General features: G+C 49.5%; 1 protein-coding gene across 5 annotated transcripts in view; it reads right to left on the bottom strand.

Moving 5' to 3' along the window:
- The window catches only part of LOC137616443 (7SK snRNA methylphosphate capping enzyme-like), a 180,501-nt gene extending 158,589 nt beyond the window's left edge, over positions 1-21,912 (bottom strand). For 2 of the 5 annotated variants that reach the window (XM_068346193.1, XM_068346194.1), the window contains exon 1: positions 20,670-20,691. In XM_068346193.1, coding sequence (XP_068202294.1) covers positions 20,670-20,676 — 7 coding nt within the window. In that variant the 5' untranslated portion in view covers positions 20,677-20,691. Of the gene's footprint in view, positions 1-20,669; positions 20,692-21,580; positions 21,602-21,779 lie in introns of those variants that run through there. The other 3 variants (XM_068346196.1, XM_068346195.1, XM_068346197.1) reach the window with 3 other exon arrangements.
- Between the last annotated feature and the right edge of the window lie 3,160 nt (positions 21,913-25,072).

The raw sequence follows: 25,072 nt of genomic DNA, 5'->3' as shown, positions 1-25,072 counted from the left end.
GCCTCAGCGTCCACTGGACGCACAACCGTGGGTGGTTGTAGGCTAGAGGTTGGTGCAGCGTCAACCTTCTCCGCACGAAAGTCCTGCATCAATGACGTTAACTGTGACTGCATGGTCTGCAGCAAAGACCACTTAGGGTCTACAGTAGCAGGTGCGGCAACAGACGGTGTTACTGCCTGATGCGGTACCGCTTTGCCTCTCTTAGGAGGCGTGCAGTCATCGAAAGACTGCAGCGAGTCCGAACTGACCCAGTGGCTACAACTGGGCCGTTGGACTTGCGCGGAAGGGACCGACTTGCGCTTAAGAGGCCGCGAGACCTTGGTCCATGGTTTCTTTCGAGAAACCTCTTCCGCAGACGAGGAATAAATGGGCTCTCTCGTCTTCGTGTGGGTGGGGCGATCTTGGTTAGATACGTCCGAAACCACGGAGGGAACGTCTGTTCGCTGATTAAAGCCTCTCGAACCCTTTGGTCGTACGACATTGCTTCTCCCCTGGGCTTGGGAGCTTGCAAGAGGTCCCGGACTGGGAGGACGACAGGCACGAACAGACGAACCCTCAAGCGCAACACTATCTACAACACTTTCCACAACACTACCACTCACTTTGTCACTACCCACTGCACTCTTACACTTCAACTCCTTGACGTCTGCCATGAGTTGGTTACGGTCACTCGCCAATGACTCGACTCTCTCACCCAGAGCCTGGATGGTACGCATCATATCTGCCATCGAAGGTTGTTGAGTGCTAGAAGGGGGATCAGGAGCAACCACTACAGGGGAAGGAATAGGTTGTGGGGCATGAGGAGAGGAAAAATCAACGGAGCGAGATGAACTTCTCCTGACTCTATCTCTCTCTAGCCTACGTGTGTATTTCTGGAATTCGATGAAATCGAATTCCGAAAGCCCAACGCATTCCTCACATCGATCTTCCAATTGACAGGTCTTATCCCGACAATTGGAACAAACGGTGTGAGGATCGATAGAGGCCTTCGGAAGACGCCTTGAACAGTCCCTAGCATTACATTTCCTGAATTTAGGGACTTGAGAAGGGTCAGCCATTTTGAATTAGTCAAAGGGGAATTCAAAATCTATCCAAACTCGTCAACAAATAATCCAAAATCAATAAAAGAATGCAAGGATGTATTGAAGATAACGTCTGCAAAGCGAAAGCTCAAAACTAGAAATGTGTACTTCACCAAAATATGTGAAAACCAATCCAGTAAGCAACAGCGAATTTAGTAGGTCTTGCCGGTGGCACGACAGAGAGAAAATTGAGTTCTGTGTTTACATTGAGTACTGAGTACCTGCTCGACAGATGGCGCTGTTGAAGTACACCCCCTACCTGCATAGCGATCGCTGGCGGATTTTGAACGTAGAGTTTTTCTGTCGGGCAGCAGAGCTGCAGCTTATATAATCACCGGCTAAGTTTAATATTGAAAAACATAATTTACTACCTTTGTAGAAACTTTTCACTGCTTGCAACAACCTTCCACCAACTCCATATAACCTCATCACATTCCACATTGCTTCCCTATCAACTCTATCATACGCTTTCTCCAGATCCATAAACTCAACATACAACTCCTTACCTTTTGCTAAATTTTCTCGCATATCTGCCTGACTGTAAAAATCTGATTCATACAACCCCTTCCTCTTCTAAAACCACCCTGTACTTCTAAGATTGCATTCTCTGTTTTATCCTTAATCCTATTAATCAGTACTCTACCTTACACTTTTCCAACTACACTCAACAAACTTGTACCCCTTGAATTACAACACTCATTTATGCATAGTGCAAATAGGGTTACACTTAGCACACTACCCTGGAGAACTCCCTCTTCCTGACATTTCATCTATGACAGAGTTTCACCAACTCTAACTTGAAAAAATCTATGTGAAACAAATGCTTGAATGAACAAGGGTAGCTCTCCTCTCAATCCTAAATTATGAATACCTTTAAGTATACCATATCTTCATGCAGTATCATATGCCTTTTCAAGGTAAAAAAATGACTGTTATACATGGTGCTGTTTTGGAGCAAACGCTTCAAAAGAGCGCGTGGATCTCGCGCGACTCACGAGGGGAATATCACAAATTTTAAGTAATTTGTATTTTTCCTAACAGTACTTACCAAGAACTACTTTCTTAGGAGGATCTGGGATCTCCTCATTAACCGACCAAGAATTTTGCGTAGTTCCCCTCTCTCCGTTACCTTGTCGGGGCACTCCGGGGCGGAAGGATACTCGACCTGGGGCGACCCAGGGTCAGCGCGTGAGGCTGCGCTGCTAGGTCTGGATCGTCAGTAAGCATATGTTTAAGTCCTCCTCAAACTCCTGTAAGATACTCAGGGCAGGATGGGTGGGTCATAACCCGAAAGTAGTTCGAGGTAAGTACTGTTAGGAAAAATACAAATTACTTAAAATTTGTGATTTGTTCCAACACGGAGTACTTACCTCGAACTAATTTCTTAGGAGACTTACACCTTAGGAGGAGGGAGTGGCTTACAGTCCGGAATATATCATAACATCCTGGGGTACAAGACCTAGATAGGAGGCTAGGTCTAGACTGCCAAGTGGAGAGTTAGGAGAGCAGGGGAAAGCAAGCAAATGTCTACCTTATTTACAAGTCACCTTTAATTATAATCCAGACATGGTGTTCCTCAACGTCCATCTCTCACATGGAAGGAGGATAGGAAAAAGGGTGGGATAAGGGAGAGGGTAGCAAGGAAGGGGGGAATAAGGAGGAACCTGTGTCGCTTGCGATTACTTCCCACGGGCTACCCGGGGCCCAAAACTACTAAACTTGCTGCATAGCTGAAATTACTGGCCCAATGGAGAAGGCATCCAGGGACTTTCTTGTACTGTACAATCCTTCAGGTAATGGGCTGTAAAGGTGGATTGTCTGGCCCAAGTGCCCGCACGTAAGATTTGGCCCACTGCCATGTTAGTGTCAAAGGCCAAGGACGTGCTAAGGCCCCTAATATCATGGGGTCTCGGGGTCCCAGGAACCGTGGAGCTATCACTCTCGGAAGCCCTTTTGATAACCTGTAAGAGCCAGAAAGATATAGTATTCTTAGAAACTGCCTTTTTGACTGGGCCTGAGGATACGAACAAACTCTTGATAGCTGGTCTGAGTTTGGATGTCCTATTGAGATATTTCCTGATAGTCCTCACAGGGCACAAAAGCAGGTCTTCCGGGTTGTCCGAGCGCGGAATTGCTGGAGAAAGAATTCCTCGAACCTAGGGTCCACAATTGCTGGGTTCTGGGTCTTCGCCACGAATTCTGGTAAGAACCTAAACGACATATCCTTCCACCCTTTCGAGTGTGAAACTTCGAAGGACAAGCCGTGGAGTTCACTCACCCGTTTGGCAGAGGCAAGGGCTAGCAAGAATACACCCTTGAGGGTGAGGTCCTTGTCTATGATGTCTTTAAGAGGCTCGAAGGGGGGTCTCGAGAGAGCCCTGAGGACCTTGGCTACATCCCACTGGGGAACCCTTGAGGAGCGGGGGTCACAAGACTGTTCAAAACTTCTGATAAGCTTAGAAATGTGGCGATAAGCCCCTAGGTTGGAAAACCTAGCCCAGTGCTGCACGGACTCCTTTGATGGCTGGAATGGAGACTCCCAGGTCGTCCCTCAGGTGAACTAGGAAGTCTGCAATACTGTGGACCGATGCGTCTAAGGCCGCAGATTCTGAGTGACACACCATTTAACAAATGTGACCCATTTGGCCTGGTACACAACGCACGAGGACTTCCGGAGATACCCCGACATCCTGGCAGCAGTCTTATCCGAGAAACCCTCTTTCCTTAGCAGGCGCTTGATAACCTCCACGGGTGTAGCCTCAGGCCCTGGAGGTTTTCGTGTAGCCTTCGGAAGTGAGGCTGACTTAGTAGGTCTTCTCTTGCCGGAAGGGGCCACGGAGGAAGGGTGGACAGGTCCTGAGGATCAGCGAACCACTCCCTCTTCGGCCACCAGGGCGCTACCAAAGTCATCTTTGTGGAACTCGATTGCCTTAGCCTGTTGAGCACCGGCCTGATGATCCCGAAGGGGGTAAAGGCGTAAATGATGAGGCTGTCCCACGAGTGCTGGAAGGCATCTTCGAACGCTGCTGTCGGATCTGGTACCGGGGAGCATAATACGGGAAGCTGTGCATTGAGTCTTGTGGCGAACAGGTCTATCACTGGGGAGCCCCAACGCTGGAGAACTTCCTGTGCCACCTGTGGATGAAGAGACCATTCTGACCCTACCACCTGACCTGTCCTGCTGAGGCCGTCGGCCAGGACGTTTCTCTTTCCCGGAATGAACCTGGCTGTAAGCAGAATGTGGTTCCTTTCGGACCATTCCAGGATCGGAGCCGTGACGTCGCACAGTTCCCTTGACCTTAGGCCTCCCTGCTTCTTGATGTACGCCACCACTGTGGCGTTGTCGCACGAGTGCCACCGAGTTTCCTCGGAGGAGACGGGCAAATGTGGCCAGGGCCTTTTGTACAGCCATGAGCTCTAGCAGAGATTGATATGCTGGGTCCTTTCCTCCACTGACCATTTTCCCTCTGCTGTTTCTTCGAGGAGATGAGCTCCCCACCCCTCTTTCGATGCGTCCGTGAAGAGCAGCCTCTCCGGAGGAACAGAGGCGAACGGGATTCCTTTCAGCGGGTACCTCCTGTCGGACAACCAGAGGAGCGTGTCCTTGGAGAACGGGGACACCTTGACTATCTTCTGCGGGGACTCCTCCACTGACACCAGAGATCCTTCAGGTTCCACTGGATTGGTCTTAGCTTGAGCCTGCCTTGTGGGACCAATTTTTCCGAGACCAGGTGACCCACTAGCCTCTGCCAATCCTTGGCTCTCACTGGAGTGCCTGCTAGAAACGGGTGAATCACTTGGTCTAGGTTGTCCAACCTCTCCTGGGAAGGGAAGGCTCTCGCCAGGTGGGAGTCTAGGACCATCCCCGGGTATGTCATCCTGGTGGTGGGGACTAACTGGGACTTCTCGAGGTTGATCGTAATCCCGAGCTCCTTGCAGAACTGCAGCAAAAGTGCGCCTTGATTCTTTAAGACTGCCTCTGAAGCTGAAAGCAGCAACCAGTCGTCGAGGTACCTGATCAGCCTGATGCCCTGTTCATGTGCCCAGGCTGAAACCAGGGCAAACACCCTCGTGAACACTTGTGGAGCCGTCGACAGGCCGAAGCAGAGGGTCTTGAACTGAAGGGTCTGAGAACCCCACCATACTCTGAGGAACTTCCTGCTGGAGGGGTGTACAGGGATTTGAAAATAAGCATCCTTGAGATCCAGGGACATCATGAAATTCCCTTCTCTCAAGGCTGCCAGCACTGACTTCGACGTGTCCATTTTGAAGGGGGGTCTTCTTGATGAACTTGTTCAGAGCCGAGAGGTCGATGACTGGCCTCCAACCTCCCGTCGCTTTCTCCACCAGGAAGAGCCTGCTGTAGAAACCCAGAGAAGGCTCGTGGACAGGCTGTAGGGCTCCCTTGCTCAACATGACTTCCACTTCTGCTTGCAGGGCTGCTCTCTTCTCCGTGTCTTTGGGTGCCAGCCACTCCGCCCGATGTTCGGGGATCAGCGGGGGCGGTTCTGACAGGAAGGGAATCCTGTATCCCTCCCTGAGGACTGTCACCGTCCACGGATCCGCTCCGTTGTCCCACCATACTTGAGAATACTGTTTGAGGCATCCCCCCACCTGAGGCTAGGAAAGGCGTAGGGGGCCTCTCTCCCTATCTCCTTCTAGGGAGACGGTTGGAGCGGCCTCTCCCTGACCCTGAGTACTTAGGTCTAAAGGAGGCCTGAGGTTGGGCACCACTCCTTCTGGAGGGCCATGGGGATTGGTGCCAGGAAGAGGAGGAGGCCTCCTGCCTAGCTGGAGGCGTAGGCTGGTAGGCCCCATCTGTTGCCGCTCTTCTAATTGAGGGCCGCCTTGTCACCTGTTGTCTGGGTTCGGCCGAACTCTTCAACTTCCCGACCTTCTCTACTGCCTGAAGGGGGAACACGGTCTTGAACCAGACAGGGGAGTTCCTTAAGAATTCTGCTTCCCTCTCGGGGAGCCTACAGGGCAGCCTGTTCAACACCCTGTCCCTTCTCAGAACCCAGTTAGCTGTCTGGGTAAGGGACTGGAAGGTGAGGAACTTCATCGCCTTGCCCCTAAGCGGATTAGTTCCTGTAACAGGGCCTGATTCTCCGGCACCGACAGGTCGTGCGCCAGCTGGAAACCTGCTAGGGTGCACGCTCACCAGTCCAGCCATGAGGTTACGTTCACTATGTCTTGCGAGGTGTCCTCCATCATGGCGGCCTCTGATTGCGAGAACACCACCGGTGCGTTCAGGCTCCGTTCATCGGTGTTGCCCTGGTTCAAGGTAGCGACAGCCTCTTCTACTGTGCGGGGCCCTGAGTGCCGACCGTCTGGCACGTAGAACGTCTTTTGGGTTCTAAGGCCCGGCAGGAGCTTGAAGGAACCCTGGGCTCTCAGCGAGTTCTTCGGACCTGACACGAAACGATCTACATGTTCCATCGCCAGGGCAACGTCGGGCGCTAAAGGTAGGGTCAGGGATGGTTTCTGCTGGACAGGATTGTCAACCATCCTGCCCAGACCTGACAGCCAAGCTTGTACCGACGCGGCTGAGGCTCGTCCAATCTATGGTGGTGTCGAATAAGGGCCAGAACTTTCCAGTAAGATGAGACTTCGTCTGGAGAGCACTCGCCTGTGCCCAACAACTCCTCCACTATCTGCACCTCCGTGTCGGAAGTCGCATCGAACACAGAGGGATCCGTGGGAGCGGAGGCATCTCTCCCCTCTTGGCGGGTTGATGGAGCGGCTGCCTCCTCCGCAGGTAGAGCCGCCGGGGTAGGGGGAGCCGTCATGGGTTTATCCCCTCCCGGGGGAACCCGGATGGCGCTGTTCGATGGTCGTGGTAGCGGCGTGCTCCGTAACTTAGCCGGAGCCGCTGCGACGAAATGGCTGGGAGCGGAGCCGCTGGGTCCCATCTGCGGAAGGTCCCGTCGCACCGATGGAGCCACTGACTTGCCAGGAAAGGGCAACTGGAAGTGTGCCAACGGCTGCACCCGACGAGCGGGCGGAGCCGAAGAGACACTGGGCAAGGGTACGGAAGCGGCTCCAGCAGCCACCGAGGCAGGCAATGGAGCGGCAGCCGTCTCGCTCGATTCACGACGGTGGCGAACCACTGTGATTTATCTCCTCTTCTTGTATTTCCTCCTCGAGGACTTCGACCTCTTCTTGGCCTTGCTGGCGTGGGAGCTAGCTCTCCTCCTCCTGGACCTATTCCGCTTCCTCCTGGAGTCCCGGTCGCTAGAGCTTTCCGATGAGAAAGAGCTGTAGGTGGAGTAGCTGTCCGAGGAAAAAGCTGTCTGAGTCCTCTGACTCTATCACGAGTCTTCTAGGGGTCCTTGTTCTGGATACCAGCGTAGAGAGCTCCATGAAATCCGGCGGAAGCGTAGCCGAGGGCGCCGGGGGTGAGCGGATAGCGGGTCGAGAGGCAAACCATCCCTCGAACTCTTCTTCTTGCCGCATAGGGGCATAGGGGACCTGAAGGGCGTCCTAGGCGCTGTCCACACAATGGAGTCGGGGTCCAAAGAACACGTGGTCCGCCTTTTTTTGTCCCGACCAACCCCGGAACCCGCTGAACTGGAAAGCACTGCCACGATGTGGGGGTAGGCGCTGTTTCGGGCTTCCCCCACACCGGGTCTTCACTTGAGACGGGTCCCGCGGGCACCAGGCCTTCGTCTACCACACAAACTTCCGCCACACTAGCAGACCCCACTTCACAACAGATTCCCCGACATCACACTCATGGGGAACAACAATGGGCCATTTCCCCGCAACAGACTTACCTCGTCCCCTACTCTGGGTAGGGGAAGATGAAGGAGAAGGCCACTTCACAACAGATTCCCCGACATTACACTCATGGGGAACGACAATGGGCCATTTCCCCGCAACCTCGTCGCCTACTCTGGGTAGGGGAAGGTGAAGGAGAACCTCTCTCCGAAGGTGCTGAGGGCGACGTTCGCGGCGAGGTAAGGCCCGTCTCCTTGAGAGATCTCTTGGGCGCCTTCTTCTTCTTCTTGGCGAACAAGGTCCACTGCAGTTCAGGCCAGGACTCGCACTCCGGGCACGTGGAGGTAGGGGAGCACTTAGTCCCCCGACACGAGGAGCACAGCGTGTGCGGGTCAACCTCTGGCCTAGAAAGCCAGGCTCCACAAGACTTACCAGCTTCGGGCCCGGGGCAGCGACGCTGGGATTCCATAATGATGGACAGCGAACACGCACGCAACACAAGAACACAAGGGAAAGGTGAGGAACACAACAGAAGCACAAGGGATGAGGAACACGTGGGATACAAGCGATGGGGAACACAAAGGAACACGTGGTACACAAGGTGATCGGACGGGATAAGTGAGAGAGAGCAGCGAGATGATATCCAAGCATAAAGCCCAGACGTTTACTGACAATCCAGACCTAGCAGCGCAGCCTCATGCGCTGACCCCGGGTCGCTCCAGAGCGAGCATCCTTCCGCCCCGGAGCGGCCCGACAAGGTAACGGAAAGAGGGGGAACTACGCAAAATTCTTGGTCAGTTAATGAGGAGATCCCAGATCCTCCTAAGAAAGTAGATCGAGGTAAGTACTCCATGTTGGAACAACTAGAGATTCACGCTCAATAGCGCAAGTAGAGGTCACTTTTTCACAAGCAACTGAGGGCAGGTGAGAAGTAGAAGGCCTATGAAGCTCTTGTGCCGAAGGGGCACTCTGCACACTAGAAGATTTGGAGGGAGGGGGCTAGGAGCCTCCGAGTGGGGGTAACTTGTTGGGTGCAGCAGAGCTGATAGAGGGGCGCTGCATAGGCGAACGCTTCATAAAGACACCCCAGGCTTTGAAAGGCATTGGAGGTAGTCTTAACAAAGGCTTCTCTAAGGGTTAGTCTATCTCATTTCCTTGTCCGGTCGGAGGTCCGAGGGTCAGGAGATGTAGTGCCATGCGTGGATGAAGTGCGAGCGTTTACAATGTCCTCTAGAAGAGGGTCTCCTCGATCTAGAACATTAAAAACGCTTAGATTGTGATCGTATACAGCGACAGTCTTTCGATCATGAGCGTCTAGCTCGCAATCGTCTTCATCGCGAGTGTTTAGTGTTTGACTGAGTGCGAAGCTCATGATCGTGAGCGCAGGCTCGTGTGTCTTTACAAGAGGAGCGCGAAGTGGAACTTGCGCTTGAGCAGTGAACCCTAGATTGAGGGTGTCTCCTATGAGACTTACGCCTAGACCGCAATGACCTACAGTCTTAATGGAGTGAGCACGTAGCGCCCTCAAGCAAACGTCCATAGGACGAACGTTTAGATCGCGAAAGATTTCTTGAACCTCGTAAACAGGGTTCGGGTGAACGTGAATCTCGTAAAGGTGATCCTATTACAGGACGGGATATCGTTTACACAACAAGGTGAAGAGCGAGCAGATGGAATGCTCGTCGAAGGAGGACACCTTAGACACCTTAGAGGGTCCAGAGGACCTAGAAGTTGACTGGTGAGTAAAGGAAGGTGTTTGCTGAGGCTGTGAAGACTGGGAAGGTCTACCATAGGTCCGGAATGTCACGGCCCTTTGGAGGAGAGAATTTTTTGACAATTTCGTCCATCGCTCAGCAGCCCTCTCTCTCTTCCGGAAAGAAGAGAAATGAACCCTCTAGGGTGAAATTCCTTAACCAAGAGATCTCCACTATCGGCACCTGTTTGTGGAACCTACCTATGATGGTATCCCTCCTCTTGATAATGGCGTTCGCCCACAGGATGATGATGTGATGCGATAGAAAATCAGAGTCCGGGTACCTGACAACAGGAAAGATTCCATAGTCTCCCTGGCCGACTCCTTCGAAAGGTCGCAGGAGCTAACCATGAAGCCTAAGGATGTCAGCCAAAGATCGAGCCACGAAGCAGCCTGCATGGCATACTTCACGCCTCTCTCAATGTTCAGGAGCTCAACTGCCGAGAGGAGAGGGTCTGAGGGTCCAGAGGACCTAGAGGTTGACTGGTGAGTAGAGAAAGGTGTTTGCTGAGGCCATGAAGATTGGGAAGGCCTACCATGGGTCCAGAATGTCATGGCCCTATGGAGGAGAGAATTTTTTTACTATTTCCTCCATCGCTCAGCAGCCCTCTCTGTCTCTTCCAGAACGAAGACAGATGAACCCTCTAGGGTGGAATTCCTCAACCAAGAGATCTCCACTATCGGCACCTGTTTGTGGAACCTACCTATGACGGTATCCCTTGTCTTGAGAACAGCGTTCGCCCACAGGTTGACGATGTGGTGCAATAGAAACTCAAGAGTCCTGGTAACTGACAACAGGAAAAACTCCATAGTCTTCCTGGCCGACATGGTAGCGAACCATGAAGCCTGAGGATCCCAGCCATAGATCGAGCCACAAAGCAGCCTGCATGACGTACTTTGCGCCTCTCTCTATGTTCAGGAGCTCAACTGCCGAGAGAGAGAGGCCTTCAGAGAGGAGAAGGTCTGAGTCAGTACACCCTTCGAAGGGTCGAGTGTCATGGTGGAATGTGGTTCCCATTCAATCTCATAATACTTCCTTTGTGTAAAACAAGAGGAGGAAGTGGAACTAGGAGTTCCAGCTATCTGATCGATAGCTTTCCTTTTGGCAGCTGCCAAACCTTGGACCAGGGCATAGCTCCACTGGACCTGGAGGCTTCTGGGTCTCAAGTATCTCGTCAAGAACCATATCCTTTCCTTCCTGGATGGTGGAACCAGGAGTGGACAGCCTGTTGATGGCCCTCATACAGGCAACAACCTGCCAAAAGGTATGCTCCGACTCACGTCTCTCCGGTTCGGAGTGATAGTTTGGATTGGCCGCCTTTGGAAGATTCTCGTCTTCCAAGTCTAAGGGGTCGTCCACCTCCAGGCTCACATCCAGAGCCTGGGGTAGGTTAGGGTTGTCATCAGAATCACTTGGAGGACCCACCACAGTACCTCAGCCATTCTAGCTTCCGGTTCTGAGGTTTCGTCTTCGTGTCCTTCATTTCCCTATGCACAGGAAATTCCTCCACGGTCTTAGGAGGGGGAACCTGCGAGGTTTTCGAGGCACATGATGAAGCCTTGGCAGTAGGAGCTGAAGGCTCCTCCTCTAGAGGAGGTACAGAAACTGGACGCAGAGGGACAAGGAGAAGGTGTTCGTACCGCACTTGCTCACGGTTCCGATACATTTACTCATGAAATGCTCGTGGAAATAGCTAATTTGCTTGTGAAACCGTGAGTTTCACGCGCAAAATCGCTAGTTTCACCCGTCATCTGGCGCGATTCACGAGCAGAAGTGCTCTCAAAAGGAGCACTAGGAGCCATATAAGATGAGGAAGGTCTAACGCCTTCCTGCTGCCCAAGAGAAGCACCTCCGTCCGACGAAGACGGCAGATGAGGCTCCGAGTAGGGACTACCCTAGTTGGTGAACGCGTTACTAAGGGTCGTGTAGGCGAACGCTTTGCTAGAACTCCCCAGGCGGTGAAAGGCACTGGGGGTTTAGCTGGATGCCTGTTAGAGGGATAGTCATTCTCATATTCAGGTCCGGTCCGTGGTTATCTGGAAGGTCTTGTTGAGGGGCTATGTGCTGATGGACTACTTTGCCTACCCCTACCTCTAGACGAGGAACGTCTAGACCTTGATCGCGAAGGCACGGTTCATGATAGTGAACGAGAGCGTCTAGTTCTCGTTCCGGAACGGCATCAACGTCGTAAATGCCTAGCTCACGAACATGAACGTCTGTCTCGCGATTGAGAAGGTCGTTCTCGTGAACAGTACTCTTGACGGGCGTGAACGCCGCCCAAACAAACAGGAGCGTCGTCCTCGTGATCTAGAACGCTAGCATCTGGACCTAGGTCTAGACTTTGCTCGTGATCGTATAGAACGTGATCAGGACTCGTCCTAGTGAAGAACACCTCCGAAGAGAGCATAGAGACCTGCGGTCCCATGAGCACGAGGCTCTAGAGTGTGAGCGCGTTCTAGAAGAAGAGCACTCAGATCGTGGTGACCTACATCTATAAAATCTTCCGATCATCGGGAACGGCGATCAGGGGAAGAGAGTCTAGCAGGGCGAGGCAATGGTGATGCTCGTCCTTTCACGCTGCTGATGCTAGGAGTGCTGGTCCCCGGAAGATCTACACCTGCAACCTGCAGGTTCCTGTGTGGAGTAACAAATGGTTGAAGGTTAGGGGATGACGAGGTATCAGGATGGAGAGGGTTCGTCGTCAGCAGGAGGCGTTGGAGAGGCGAACGTGAGCAATCACCTCGTCCGTGCGTGGAAGGGCCAGGAGAAGGCGACAGATGGACCTCGCACAGTTCTAGAGCGTGAGATGTCGACGGCTCTGGAGAAGGGTCCTTCCTGGCACCATGCTGAAGAGGGAGCAGCAGCTCCTCCTTCGAAGGGGGTCCTGAAATCACTGAGGACGACCAGATTTGAAAGGGAGAATGGCTCGCCAGCAGCTAGAAAAGAGGTTGCTCCTTTAGTGGAAGCAACAACACTGCCAGTACCCCGGGGTTACCTAGGAGTTAATCAGCGCTCCTACTCAATCATCCCTCGTAAGAGTGCAAGCGAGAAGGAACTTTCAAGAGAGATTTGGGGGTGCGAGAGGAAGAACACACTCTGCTCACCCCTGAAGGAGAACGGTCGCACTTCGTCTTCTTGTTTCTACAACGCCCAAATTTTTCCCATTGGGAGGCAGTCCACTCCCTACACTCGGCGCAGGCCGAACCCTGCTCGCATCGATATCCTCGGCAAGTAGGACACAAAGAGTGCGGGGTCGGTCTTCAACGACGACATGAAGGTGGCTGGGCACCCCTCAGCCTATACCTCTTGATCCCAGGCCGAAGCCTGGACGTTCTCTCCAGGTACTTACGCACCACTAAGACTGGGCACAGTAACAAGTCCCTCGGGTTGTCAGAACGCGGGATCGCTGGCACTGAGAACCTTTCAAACCTAGGGTCCAAGTAAGCTGGGTTCTGAGTCTTGGCTACAAAGTTAGGTAAGAATCTGAAAGTTGCTTCCCACCAACCCTTCGAATGCGAGACCTCATATGAAAGCCCGTGGACCTCACTTACTCTCTTCGCCGACGCAAGGGCTAACAGGAAGACCGTCTTGAGGGTGAGCTCTTTGTCCAAAATATCTTTGAGGGGTTCGAAGGGTGGCTCTGTCAGAACTTTCAGCACTCTAGCCACATCCCACTGGGGCACCCTAGAGGCCTGGGGGGAACACGACTTCGAAACTCCTGATGAGCATCGAGATTTGTCTAGACGCTCCAAGATCAATGCCTTTCAGGAGAAAGACTTTGCCAAACGCCGCTCGGACTCCCTTGATGGCTGGAATGGACGTACCCACGTCGTCTCTCAGATAGACCAGGAAGTCGGCTATCTCATGAATGGAGGCCTCCAACGGCCTGATGTTCTGTGAGGCGCACCATTTAGTAAAGGTGGCCCACTTCGCCTGGTATACCGCGACCGATGACCGTCTTAGGTACCCCAACATCTTTGTTGCGGTCTTCGACGAGTATCCTTCCCTCTTCAGGAGCCGCTCGATAACCTCCACGCGTGTAGGCGGAGGGACCGAAGGTTTTCGTGAAACCTTTGGAAGTGTGGTTGACGGAGGAGGTCTGGCCTGTCTGGAAGGGGCCAAGGAGGAAGGCACGCCAGTTTCTTTAGGTCCGCGAACCATTCTCTCTCCGGCCACCGGGGCGCTACCAAAGTCATCCATAGGTTGTTCGCCCTCCTCACTCTGTTGAAAACTTGTCTGAGCATCACGAAGGGCGGGAAGGCATACACGTTGAGATTGTCCCAAGGGTGTTGAAAGGCGTCCTCGAACGCTGCTGTTGGGTCTGGCACAGGAGAACAAAACACGGGGAGCTGTGCGTTTAGTCTCGTGGCGAAGAGGTCCATCACCAGCGAACCCCACTTCAGGATGACCGTCCGGGCCACTTTCGGGTGAAAGGACCACTCCGACCCTACTACTTGGCCCATCCTGCTGAGGCCGTTGGCTAGCACGTTCTTCTTTCCCGGAATGAACCCGGCTGTGACTTCGATCTGTACCTCCACCGTCCATTCCAGGAATTGCGTCGTGAGACTGCACAGCTCCTTCGACTTCAGTCCTCCTTGTTTCTTCACGTAGGCCACCACCGTGGCGTTGTCGCATATCAGAGCCACGGTGTTTCCCCGTTGAAGATGGACGAATTCTCGGCATGCCCTTTGCATGTCCACCAGCTCGAGCACGTTTATGTGACGGCTCTTCTCCACGAGGGACTATTTCCCTTTTGCTGACTCGTCGAGAATGTGGGCTCCCCAACCCTCCTTTGATGCGTCCGTGAACAGCAGGTTCTCCGGAGGATCGATTGCGATGGGCATAACTTTGAGGGTGTTTGTCCTGTCATGCCACCACTTCAGGACTTCTTTGTCTCCAGGAATACTGGGACTATTTTGTGCGGGGAATCCCCCTGATTCCAGAGCTCTTTCAGGTTCCATTGAACTCCCCTGGGGGACCAACTTCTCCAATGACACGAGGTGGCCTACCAATCTCTGCCAGTCCTTGGCTCTCCTGGGCTGGTCCGTTAGGAAGGGTCGAATTATCTGATCCAGATTGTCTAGCCTCTCCGAGGAGGGGAAGGCCCTCACCAACTGGGAGTCTAGAACCATCCCCAGGTAGGTCATCTTGGTGGAGGGTGTCAGCTGTGACTTTTCCAGGTTGATGTTGATAACCAAGTCTCCGCAGAACCATAGAAGCTTCGCGCCTTGCTCCCTCAGTACTCCCTCTGAGACTGAAAGCAACAACCAGTCGTCTAGGTACCGAATCAGGAGGATGCTCTGCTCGTGTGCCCAGGCTGAGACTGTTGCGAAGACCCTCGTGAAGACCTGAGGAGCTGTTGACAGCCCGAAGCAGAGGGTTGTGAATTGAAACGCTTGGGTACCCCATTTTACTCTTAGGAACTTCCTGCTGGAGGGGTGGACAGGGATCTGAAAGTAGGCGTCCTTGAGATCTACGGACATCATGAAGTCCCCTTCCCTCAAGGCCGCCAACACTGACTTCAGGGTGTCCATCTTGAAGTCGGTCTTGCACACAAACTTGTTGAGGGCCGACAGATCTATGACCAGCCTCCATCCCCCTGTCGCTTTCTCCACCAGGAGAGTGCTGTAGAACCCTGGCCCGGGAATCCTGACTGGTTCTAACGCCCCTTTGGCGAGCATGGCCAACACTTCCTCCTGCAATGCTGTTCTTCTCAAGGGGTCCTTGGGCGCCAACCACTCCGCCTGTTGGTCCGTGATCAGAGGGGGCGGTTCCGCTAGGAAAGGCAACCTGTACCCGTCCTCCAGTACTGCTACGGTCCACGGATCCGCTCCGTGGTCCCACCAAGCTTGCCAAGAGTGTTTGAGGCATCCTTCTACCTGAGGCTTCAGCAGGAGTAGGGGGGCTCTCTTGCTATCTCCTCCTAGAGGTGCGGCTGGACCGCCCTCTCTTGGAATTGGAATAGGCGGGCCTAAAGTTAGACTGAGGGGCTGAACTACCCCTACAAGAGGGCTGCGGGTCTTGGTGCCAAGACACCGACGGGGAGTCCCTCCTCGGTTGGACTGGCGAAACATGGGACGAGTGAGGGATGTCTGAAGAGGGTCTCCTGTGGGCTGGCCGTCTTGCAGGCGGGGGTTTGGGCTCTCCTGCTTCTATAGTTTTCCTGACCCTCTCCATGACCTCCTCGACCGCCTTCAGGGGGAACACAGACTCGCCCCAAACTGGTGAGTTCCTCAATGTCCTCGCCTCCCGCTCGGGTAACCTCCGCACCAGCTTGCTCAGCACTGTGTCCCTCTTCCGCAGGACCCACTTGGCTGCTTGAGAGAGTGACTGGTAGGAGAGAAACTTGAGAGCTTTTCCCCCCGAACTGATCAGTTCCCTTAGTAAGGACTGATTCTCGGGGAGGGAGAGGTCATGAGAGGACTGGAATCCCACCAACGTGCAGGCCCACCAGTCCAACCACGAAGACACGTAAACCAGGTCTAGGGCCATATCCTCCATCATGGAGGTTTCCCCTGGTGAAAAGCACACCAGAGCAAAGGATGCCCTGTCTTCAACCGCTCCCTGGTTCAGAATGGCTATCGCTGGCTCGACCGTAAGGGGACCTCCGTGACGACCCTCCGGGACATAAAAGCGTTTTAAGTCCCGGGAGAAGTTTGGCGGCACCCTGGCTCCTGGGGGGTGTCCGCTTGGCTGGGTATGAACCTGTCTATGTGGTCCATACCCAGCTTCGCGTCCCTCGCCAGGGGAAGGGCTAGGGAAGGCTTCTGTTGTACTGGGTTGTCTACCAGTCTGCTAAGCCCGGAGAGCCAGGTTTGTTCTGCCAAGGGCTTAGGCTCATCCAGTCTAAGTGGCGCCTTATGAGGGCCAAGACTTTCCTGTAGGTGGAGACTTCGTCCGTAGAGCATTCTCCGCCTTCTACGAGGCCTTCCGTTATCTGATCCTCCGCATGGGGAGCCTCGTCGATGACGATGGGATCCGCGTGGGGACGGGGCATCTTCTTCTCCTGCCGAGCCATTGGCTCGTCGACCCGTGAAGTGGGCAGATCCGCTGGGACGGTAGTAGCCGTCATGGGTCTACTCTCTCCCGCGGAGCTGCGGGCTTCTCCGGACCAGCTGGCTGGCTTTGTCGCTCAGGGAAAACCGTCGAAGCACCGGAGGCTGGGACAAAGCTGCCAGGCCGAAGGAGCGACTATCTCCGCTGGGCGGATGGAGCCGGAGCCTTCGCGGACTTACGCTTGTCTACCGAGACCTGGTGTGTCGACTTCCGATGATGATCGGGTCTGCTGGAGGAGCCGTGCCGCGAGGGTGATGAAGGGGCTCTAGGGAGCCAGCCAGAGGTGCCCAGGGCGGCGGTAGCTTTGAGGAGATGACTCCGGGGGATCGTGACCCGCACCCATTCACTTTTCGACGAACGGCTCTTCTTGTGTTTCTTCCTGGAGGTCCTGGACTGTGTCCTGGCGTAGCGTGAGCGGGACCTCTCCCGTCTCCTCCTCGAGTCCCTCGGACCTTCATCTTCCGAGGAGAACAATGACGGGGAGGAAAGAGAACCCACTGAGTCGTCTGATACGTCTCGAGTTGCTGGGGGATCTTCGTGCCGGTCCGCTGGCAAAGAGGGCTGTAGAAAGACAGGCGGGAGCATTGACGATGGCGCTGGGGGAGACCGAGGTACTTTCTTGTGGGCGAACCAGGTGTCAAACTCCTCCTCCAGTCTCATGGGCGACCTGAAGGGCGTCCTGGGAGGCGTCCCGGAGACGGGATCCGAATTTGGTGATTCTCCTTCCTTCTTGGCGTCTCCCCCGGTCGCTGAAGCACCTGAAACATACACCCATGATGCGGGGGAAGAGGCCGTCGCAGGCTTCCCCCACATCGGATCGTCGGCAGAGACGGGCCCTGCGGGCACCAGGACCTCGTCTCCCGAACACACTCACGCCCCTCCCTCAGGCCCCCACTTATCTGAACCGACACAACATCCCCACCAACAGACATATCAGACTCTTGGGGAAGGGCAATGGGTCGCTTCCCCGCAACAGGCTTACCTCGTCCCCTACTCTGGGTAGGGGAAGGCGGTAGGGAACCCCTCTCCGACGAGGCATCGGGAGACGCTAGAGGCGAGGAGATGCTAGGCTTCTTAGGCGATCTCTCGGTTGCTTTCTTCTTCTTCGTGCCATAGCGCACCCACTGGATCTCGTTCCTAGACTCGCACTCCGCACACTTGGCTGTAGGGGAACAAACACTGCCCCTACACGAAGAACACACGGTGTGGGGGTCGACCTCCGGCTTGGAGAGAAAGGCACCACAAGATTTACCGGCCATAGGCCCGGGGCAATGGCGGGGATGCTCCATAATGAAACACTAAAGCACCAATCGACACAGGGGCACAGAGGAAAGAGGTGGATAAGGTTAGGATTGAACACGTGGGGACCGCGTGGAGAGACAAAGGGTCGGGGGACATAAAAGGGTCGCACTAGGTGAAGAGAGCACGGCGAGATGTTAATCACGTCGCAACCAGAAACTTACTGGTGGTGGAGACCTGACCGAGCATGCTCTCTGACCCCGGGTCGCCTCATGGCGCGTATTCATCCGCCAGAGGTACTCACTATAGTAAATGGAGAAAGGGGAAACTACACAAAATTCTGGTCGGTTGGGAGGAGATCCCAGATACTCCTAAGAAAGTAGTTTGAGGTAAGTACACCGTGTTGGAACAAACCCCTATTAAATAGCGTGGTTTGTATTCCAGTTACGGAACAAATATGATTTGCGTATTTGACAAGAAATTATAGTATCATACCATTATCAACTTAATAGCTGCAAGATACATAGTTGTAAACGATGAGTTCAAGATTTCTTGATAATTAACCACTGCACTGGGGTTTCTGACTTTAAATGTCATAAACTCCAGTGAAGTGGTTAATTATCAAGAAATCCTGAACTCTTTATCAACTTTTCTAGTGTAATTATCAACTTTTCCAGTGCACTGTACTTATATTACTAAACAGCACTCAGTTCCTTGGACACACTTCTTTCAACCTTATTAGTCCCACTGTACAGCAGTGTTGGCTGCTAAAGTTAACTTTTTCCATCTATTCTTATTACTTTTATCTTCTTCCCCTGGACCCCCTTACTTATATCCCTCATTACCACATTCATCCATCTGATCCGCTGACAACCCACACTCCTCTTACCCTGTACTAGCATGTTCTTAACTCTCTTAACTGGTTTAACAACTCACTTTTTATTACATGGCTGTAATATTTCAGACAAGCTCACCTAGCTTTATCTTTAACATTCCATATACCCCACATTCTTCTTATATCTAAACTTTCCCTCCTTTCCAGCAATCCACTTCACCATCCTCAAATTGGTTCTTTCCAACAGGCCCTCCTCTTTCCTTTAAGTGCCCCAGACTGCCCCATATAACAGTATGAAACTGATAACAGTCTTATTTATCTTAATTTGAGTCTTAATGCCATTTGCATTTTCTGTCTAACATAACTCCTGTTACTTTTCTCCATTTTTTTCCAAGCTTCTTTCATTCTCACTGATTTCTCAGTTCCTACCTCCTCTGTTTATATTATTCCCATGTTATATAACTCATTGTTCTGATTTAGCACTGTAGATTCTTCCCCTTGAATGGAACTATTAATCATCAGCTCTGTCTTTCCAATCCTCATTTTAAATCCTTTTCTTTCCATGCTAAAAACCTTTTTTGCAGTTATTTTTCTTGCTGCTTCAATGACTAAACCATCAGCAAGCATTGGTTCCCAAAATTCTGTGTCGTTCTTTAATACTGATGACAAAATATCTATAAGGAGAAAACACAAATCAACTTCAATTTTTCGACAGGACAAATTTACCAAAAGATGTGGGAGGTCTTAGCTCTTCCGTGTTCTACACAATTTCTGTTTTCTATGCCTTATCGCATGGCCCAAGCAAAGTAATAAACCAGGGTACTAGGTACAGTTTGGTCGGCTAAGTACTGTATTCCTGATAATTCTTGCGACAATTTGTTTTTTAAGTTAATTACAAGATTATCACTAAAGACACGCAAGCTATATATTTTTCCCACTGGTTACGGAGTCATGTATACATACCTACCATACATTTTGCCGAAACATCCAAGTACTGTATACTAAAATTTAATGAGATCTTATTGACTCCCTGTAAATTTTAAGAATGTAGGCCTAATTTTAGACTAGGCCCTTATATAAACTATCATTATTACAAGCCAAACTATAACCCTAGTTGGAAAATAAAGATGCTATAAGCCTAAGGGCTCCAAAAGGGAAAAATAGCCCAGTGAGGAAATGAAATAAGGAAATACATAAGCTACAAGAGAAATGATGAATAATCAAAACAAAATATTTTAAGAACAGTAACATCAAATTGATATTTTATATATAAACTATAAAAACTTTAAAACAAACATGAGAAAGAGAAATAAGATGGAACAGCGTGCTTGAGTGTATCCTCAGCAAGAGAACTCAAATTCAAGACAGTGGAAGACCATGGTACAGAGGCTACAGCACTACCCAAGACTAGAGAACAATAGTTTGATTTTGGAGTATCCTTCTCCAAGAAGAACTGGTAACCATAGCTTAAGAGACTCTCCTACCCTTACCAAGAGGAGAGTGGCCACTGAACAATAACAGTGCAGTAGTTAACCCCTTGTGCAAAGAATTGTTTGGCATTCCCAGTGTTGTAAGGTGTGTGAGGACCGGCCAGACTATACACTGTATGTGTAGGCAAAGACAAAAAAAATGAGCCGTAACCAGAGAGATGGATCCAATGACGTACAGTCTGGCTAGTCAAAGGACCCAATAAATCTCTAGCATAGTATCTCAACAGGCGGCCGGTGCCCTGGCCAACCTAACTACCAATAAATAAAAGAGCAACTGCTTTAATAGAGGCTGATGCATAGCTATTTTGGCCCTTCACAATACTATGTAAACTCCTGCTTTAAACCTTATCATTCCACTAACAAATTCTATATCAATAATTCCTTAACCCTAACATTATGGTCGCCCACAAGAAACGTCCCTGTCTAGCAATTGTTGGACAGGAGCTCAAGACCCACTCAAGCTTGAAAATTTTCTAGGTTTCTGCAACCTCACCATTCATTGTGAGCAAAAGGGGGGGTTTGAGGGAGCCTAGAGGTCCAACTGCTGGCCGAGTCATCAGTGCCACCAATTGACTGGTCCTTCGGGATCCTCCTAGCTTGATGGAGTGGGTTTGGCAGCTGATCATATGTATATTATATGTTCCGTTTAGGGCATTGTCTTGTCCCTTGCCTTTGCCATTCAATAAGCAACCTTTAAAACCTTTCATTGGGAGGGAAAGTAGGAAACAGGTCAATGTTGAATTTCGATGTTCATAGATCCTGACTATATAAATAAATTTTCAAAGCAACACACTTATCTCATGAGTCTATAGTATTGGTAGGCCTATTAGCGAACATAGAATTTCAGATTACATTACCCTTTAAATTAATAACATTAGGGCATATAGATTTAATTTGTTGTCTATAGTTGGCTAAGTTCAATTTCGACCATGCACTTTATTGACATTCAAAATTAAAGCCTAGTCGCTAAGCGTTTAATTAGAATAAACTTAACCTATCGTTTTCTAGGGCAACATATCAGCTGACCTGCTATAGGTTTAATTCAACACAGCCTGGGCCACCAACCAATGGAACTTAATACAACTTTACTGATAAAGAACAGTGCAACGTTCTTCCAATATACCACCATGGGGAAAATTTATTACGTTGTATCACATGATGTTATTATTTCCAAAGCAATAGTATTATAGACGAAATTCAATAGAATCAGTCTCGACTGTCACCAGGTGAGGTGACGGATCCAAGTTACAAATTGTACGTTTATCGCTGTTCCTCTAGTGATAAGGCCTTATCCCTTATCAAAATACACCTGCTACATATGTACACTTTAAGTCTGATGATCAGCTAAGCATGTCACCGAGCGACAAAGGCAGTTTCCCCCTAATTAATCAATGGTTTATTTACACGAACGTCATTTCGAAGTTACCGCTCCCAAGACCCACATCACACGGAAGCGCATGCGCACAAGAAGAGCAGTCTTCTCATCACTCCGCTACCCGACTAAAGCAAAACATCAAATTTAGAGTCTCGTTTCGAGCTTAAGTCGTAAGCAGCCGCTCTTCCTCACGATTCACATCAACGAAGGATACCTTCACTCACTCACCTGTAAGTCGACAATAAAGAATGGTCGCTGACTAAAGGGCAAATTTGGTCATTTTGTCTTCGGGTGGTGTGTGTCGCTGTGGTCCGTGACAAGAGAACGTTCCATCTGCGTAACACAACATAGACAACGGGTGGGTGGGAGGGGATGGGCTCTAGGGCTCCTTGGGGGTCATCGGGGGTTCCCGATCCCTACAGGAGGGAGAGGCCCCGAAAACTGTAAAGGATGGACAAACATACAACACAGAAAACGGATCTAGTCAAAGGTCATAGGGTCCAATTATCATAAAATTTTGATTAAGAAAAGTTCTTGAAAAAACAGTAAAAAAGTATAGGCAACTTCACAAGTTACTAAGGTTTCTTTTGCATTCCAATTTGAGGAGTAATCTAAGTTCATTGACAAATCCTACACTATATCCTCCTGGGCGAAAGAGAAGAGTTCAACAAATTTGGTTGTTTTACCCTGATAATGTTTTTTTACTCGGCCCCTGACCCTCACAACACATAAGGTGTATTCGTTCTAGAACGATCTAACATCTAGGTAAACTCTTATAGGGAGTGACAGATCTACGCCATCTACCAGGGGATACTAAATTAAAGTTAAATATTTGGATCCATAAAGATGTGTTTGCTAGATTGAGATACTGGCGAAAAAAATGGGCAAGAAGTGCCTTGGAATGATAGAAAAGTAGATAAGACGGTTACTATAGTAATTCTCGATATAATGTAACCAGTACCACCAGAATTTACGCAAAAGAACGCGCGCGCGTACAAACGCACTCACGCATGTACACACACACACACACACATATATATATATATATATATATATATATATATATATATATATATATATATATATATATATATATATAAAACATCTCCGCCTATGGAGGCAAAAGTCCTCGGTTAGATTTCACCAGTCGTCTCTCTCACCCTTGAGGTTTTAACTTAATACTTCTCCATTCATCTTCTCCTACTTTGCGCTTCATAGCCCTCGGCCATGTAGGCCTGGGTCTACCAACTTTTCTGGTGCCTTGTGGAGCCTAGCTGAACGATCTCCATCTACCCTCATCATGATCTCATCCACATATGGCACTCGAGAAATCTCTTGTATATATATATATATATATATATATATATATATATATATATATATATATATATATATATATATATATATATATATATATATCATGGAGAATTTTTGTATATCAGCGGTCAGTTCTTCCCTTGTGGATTAAAAATGGATATCATCTAACCTCAACTTTCCTCCTAACCTAACCTGCAAGCCGTGTCCTTACTTACTTAGCTAAAGGGGGGGGGGGGGGCTATCGGCCTCCTGCAACCCCCCTCACACTGCCGTATTCTAAGTTAGCCATAATCATACATGAAGGTGGCCTTTATCATACATATTGTTGTTATTATTATTATCATTATTATTAAGCTACAACCCTAGTTGGAAAAGCAGGATGCTTATATATAAGCCCAGAGGCCCCAGCAAGGAAAATAGCCCAGTGAGGAAAGGAAACAAGAAAAATGAAATATTTTAGGAATAGCAACAACAAAAATAAATATTTCCAATATAAACTATAAATACTTTAACAAAACAAGAGGAAGAGAAATTAAATAGAATAGTGTGCCCGAGTGTACCCTCAAGCAAGAGAACTCTAACCCAAGACAGTGGAAGACCAGGGTACAGAGGCTATGGTACTATGCAAGACTTGAGAACAATGGTTTGATTTTGGAGTGTCCTTCTCCTAAAAGAGGTGCTTGCCATAGCTAAAGAGTCTCTTCTACCCTTACCATGAGGAAAGTAGCCACTGAACAATTACAGTGCAGTAGTTAACCCCTTAAGAGAAGAAAAATTGTTTGGTTATCTCAGTGTTGTCAGGTGTATGAGGACAGAGGAGAACTTGTAAAGAATAAGCCAGACTACTCGGTGTATGGGTAGGCAAAGAGAAAGAACCGTGACTAGAGAGAAGGATCCAATTTAGTACTGTCTGGCCAGTCAAAGGACCCCATAACTCTAGCGGTAGTATCTCAACGGGCGGCTGGTGCCCTGGCCAACCTACTACCTTTCAATACATACATACATATATATATATATATATATATATATATATATATATATATATATATATATATATATATATATATATATATATATATATATATATATATATATATATATATATATATATATATATATATGAGTAAATTGGAGGTTACTAGTAGGTGAAAAGTTTAGTAGGAAATGGGAGCCGAGGACATAGAAAGTGCCGTATGCGGTAGATGGCATGAAGGAGATATTGGAACAGAAGACTTTTAACCGGGAAATGAGAGAGTACGTGTTAGATAGAGATGACTGTTGCAGTAGGTGTTCGATGTACTATTTATGAACCGTCTTTATAAGTCCATGAAGTAGGTCTGTAGCCAATGCTATTCAAGTTGAGTGCATGAAGTATTCATTCCTGATCTAGCAGGTAAAGAGCGTATGTCTTATTTATTGGCTCTTACGTTCTTTTTTTTTTCCTTTGTAGCCAACCCCTGTTGAATAAACTGCACTAGTCCTATATATATATATATATATATATATTATATGTATATACATATATATATGTATATATATGTATATATATATATATATATATATATATATATATATATATATACAGAGAGAGAGAGAGAGAGAGAGAGAGAGAGAGAGAGAGATAAAATCGTGTTGGTATGAATGTGGGCTATATATCCACACATATACTGTAAATTCATTCTCTTCAAGAAGGATATCATACCGTTAATCTCATAATCACAAAAGTCAAATCAGGCAATTTTGATTTTCAATGCCGCCTAACCATAAAATCTTACTGATATCGTGTGAACGATACTTAATTATTGCTTTTACGACATACCTTGCTGACGTCAGATGATACAGGCAGACAGAAAAACGGACAGACCGAAAAACAGGGACAAGAAAAGGGAACGTAAGCTATTTTCTCGACTTGGTGGGAGCAAGGAATAATTGGCCGGGGAAATATCGTCTGACACAGTGGGGAAACTTTTGGACAGTAAGGTCATTGGTATCCTGAAAGAGAGGATAGGTCCAATACAAAATGATAATGTACATATTTTAGGAAGGATAATGGGCTGACACACACACACACACACATATATATATATATATATATATATATATATATATATATATCACACAGAACACCTAACAATATTTAAGGACAACCGACATTCTAATGAAACTCTCTCTCTCTCTCTCTCTCTCTCTCTCTCTCTCTCTCT

The sequence above is a fragment of the Palaemon carinicauda genome, chromosome 22, assembly GCF_036898095.1.
Source record: "Palaemon carinicauda isolate YSFRI2023 chromosome 22, ASM3689809v2, whole genome shotgun sequence".
Taxonomy (NCBI): domain Eukaryota; kingdom Metazoa; phylum Arthropoda; class Malacostraca; order Decapoda; family Palaemonidae; genus Palaemon; species Palaemon carinicauda.
Note: the sequence above shows the minus strand (reverse complement) of the source record. Positions and strands in the feature narration are given on the sequence as shown.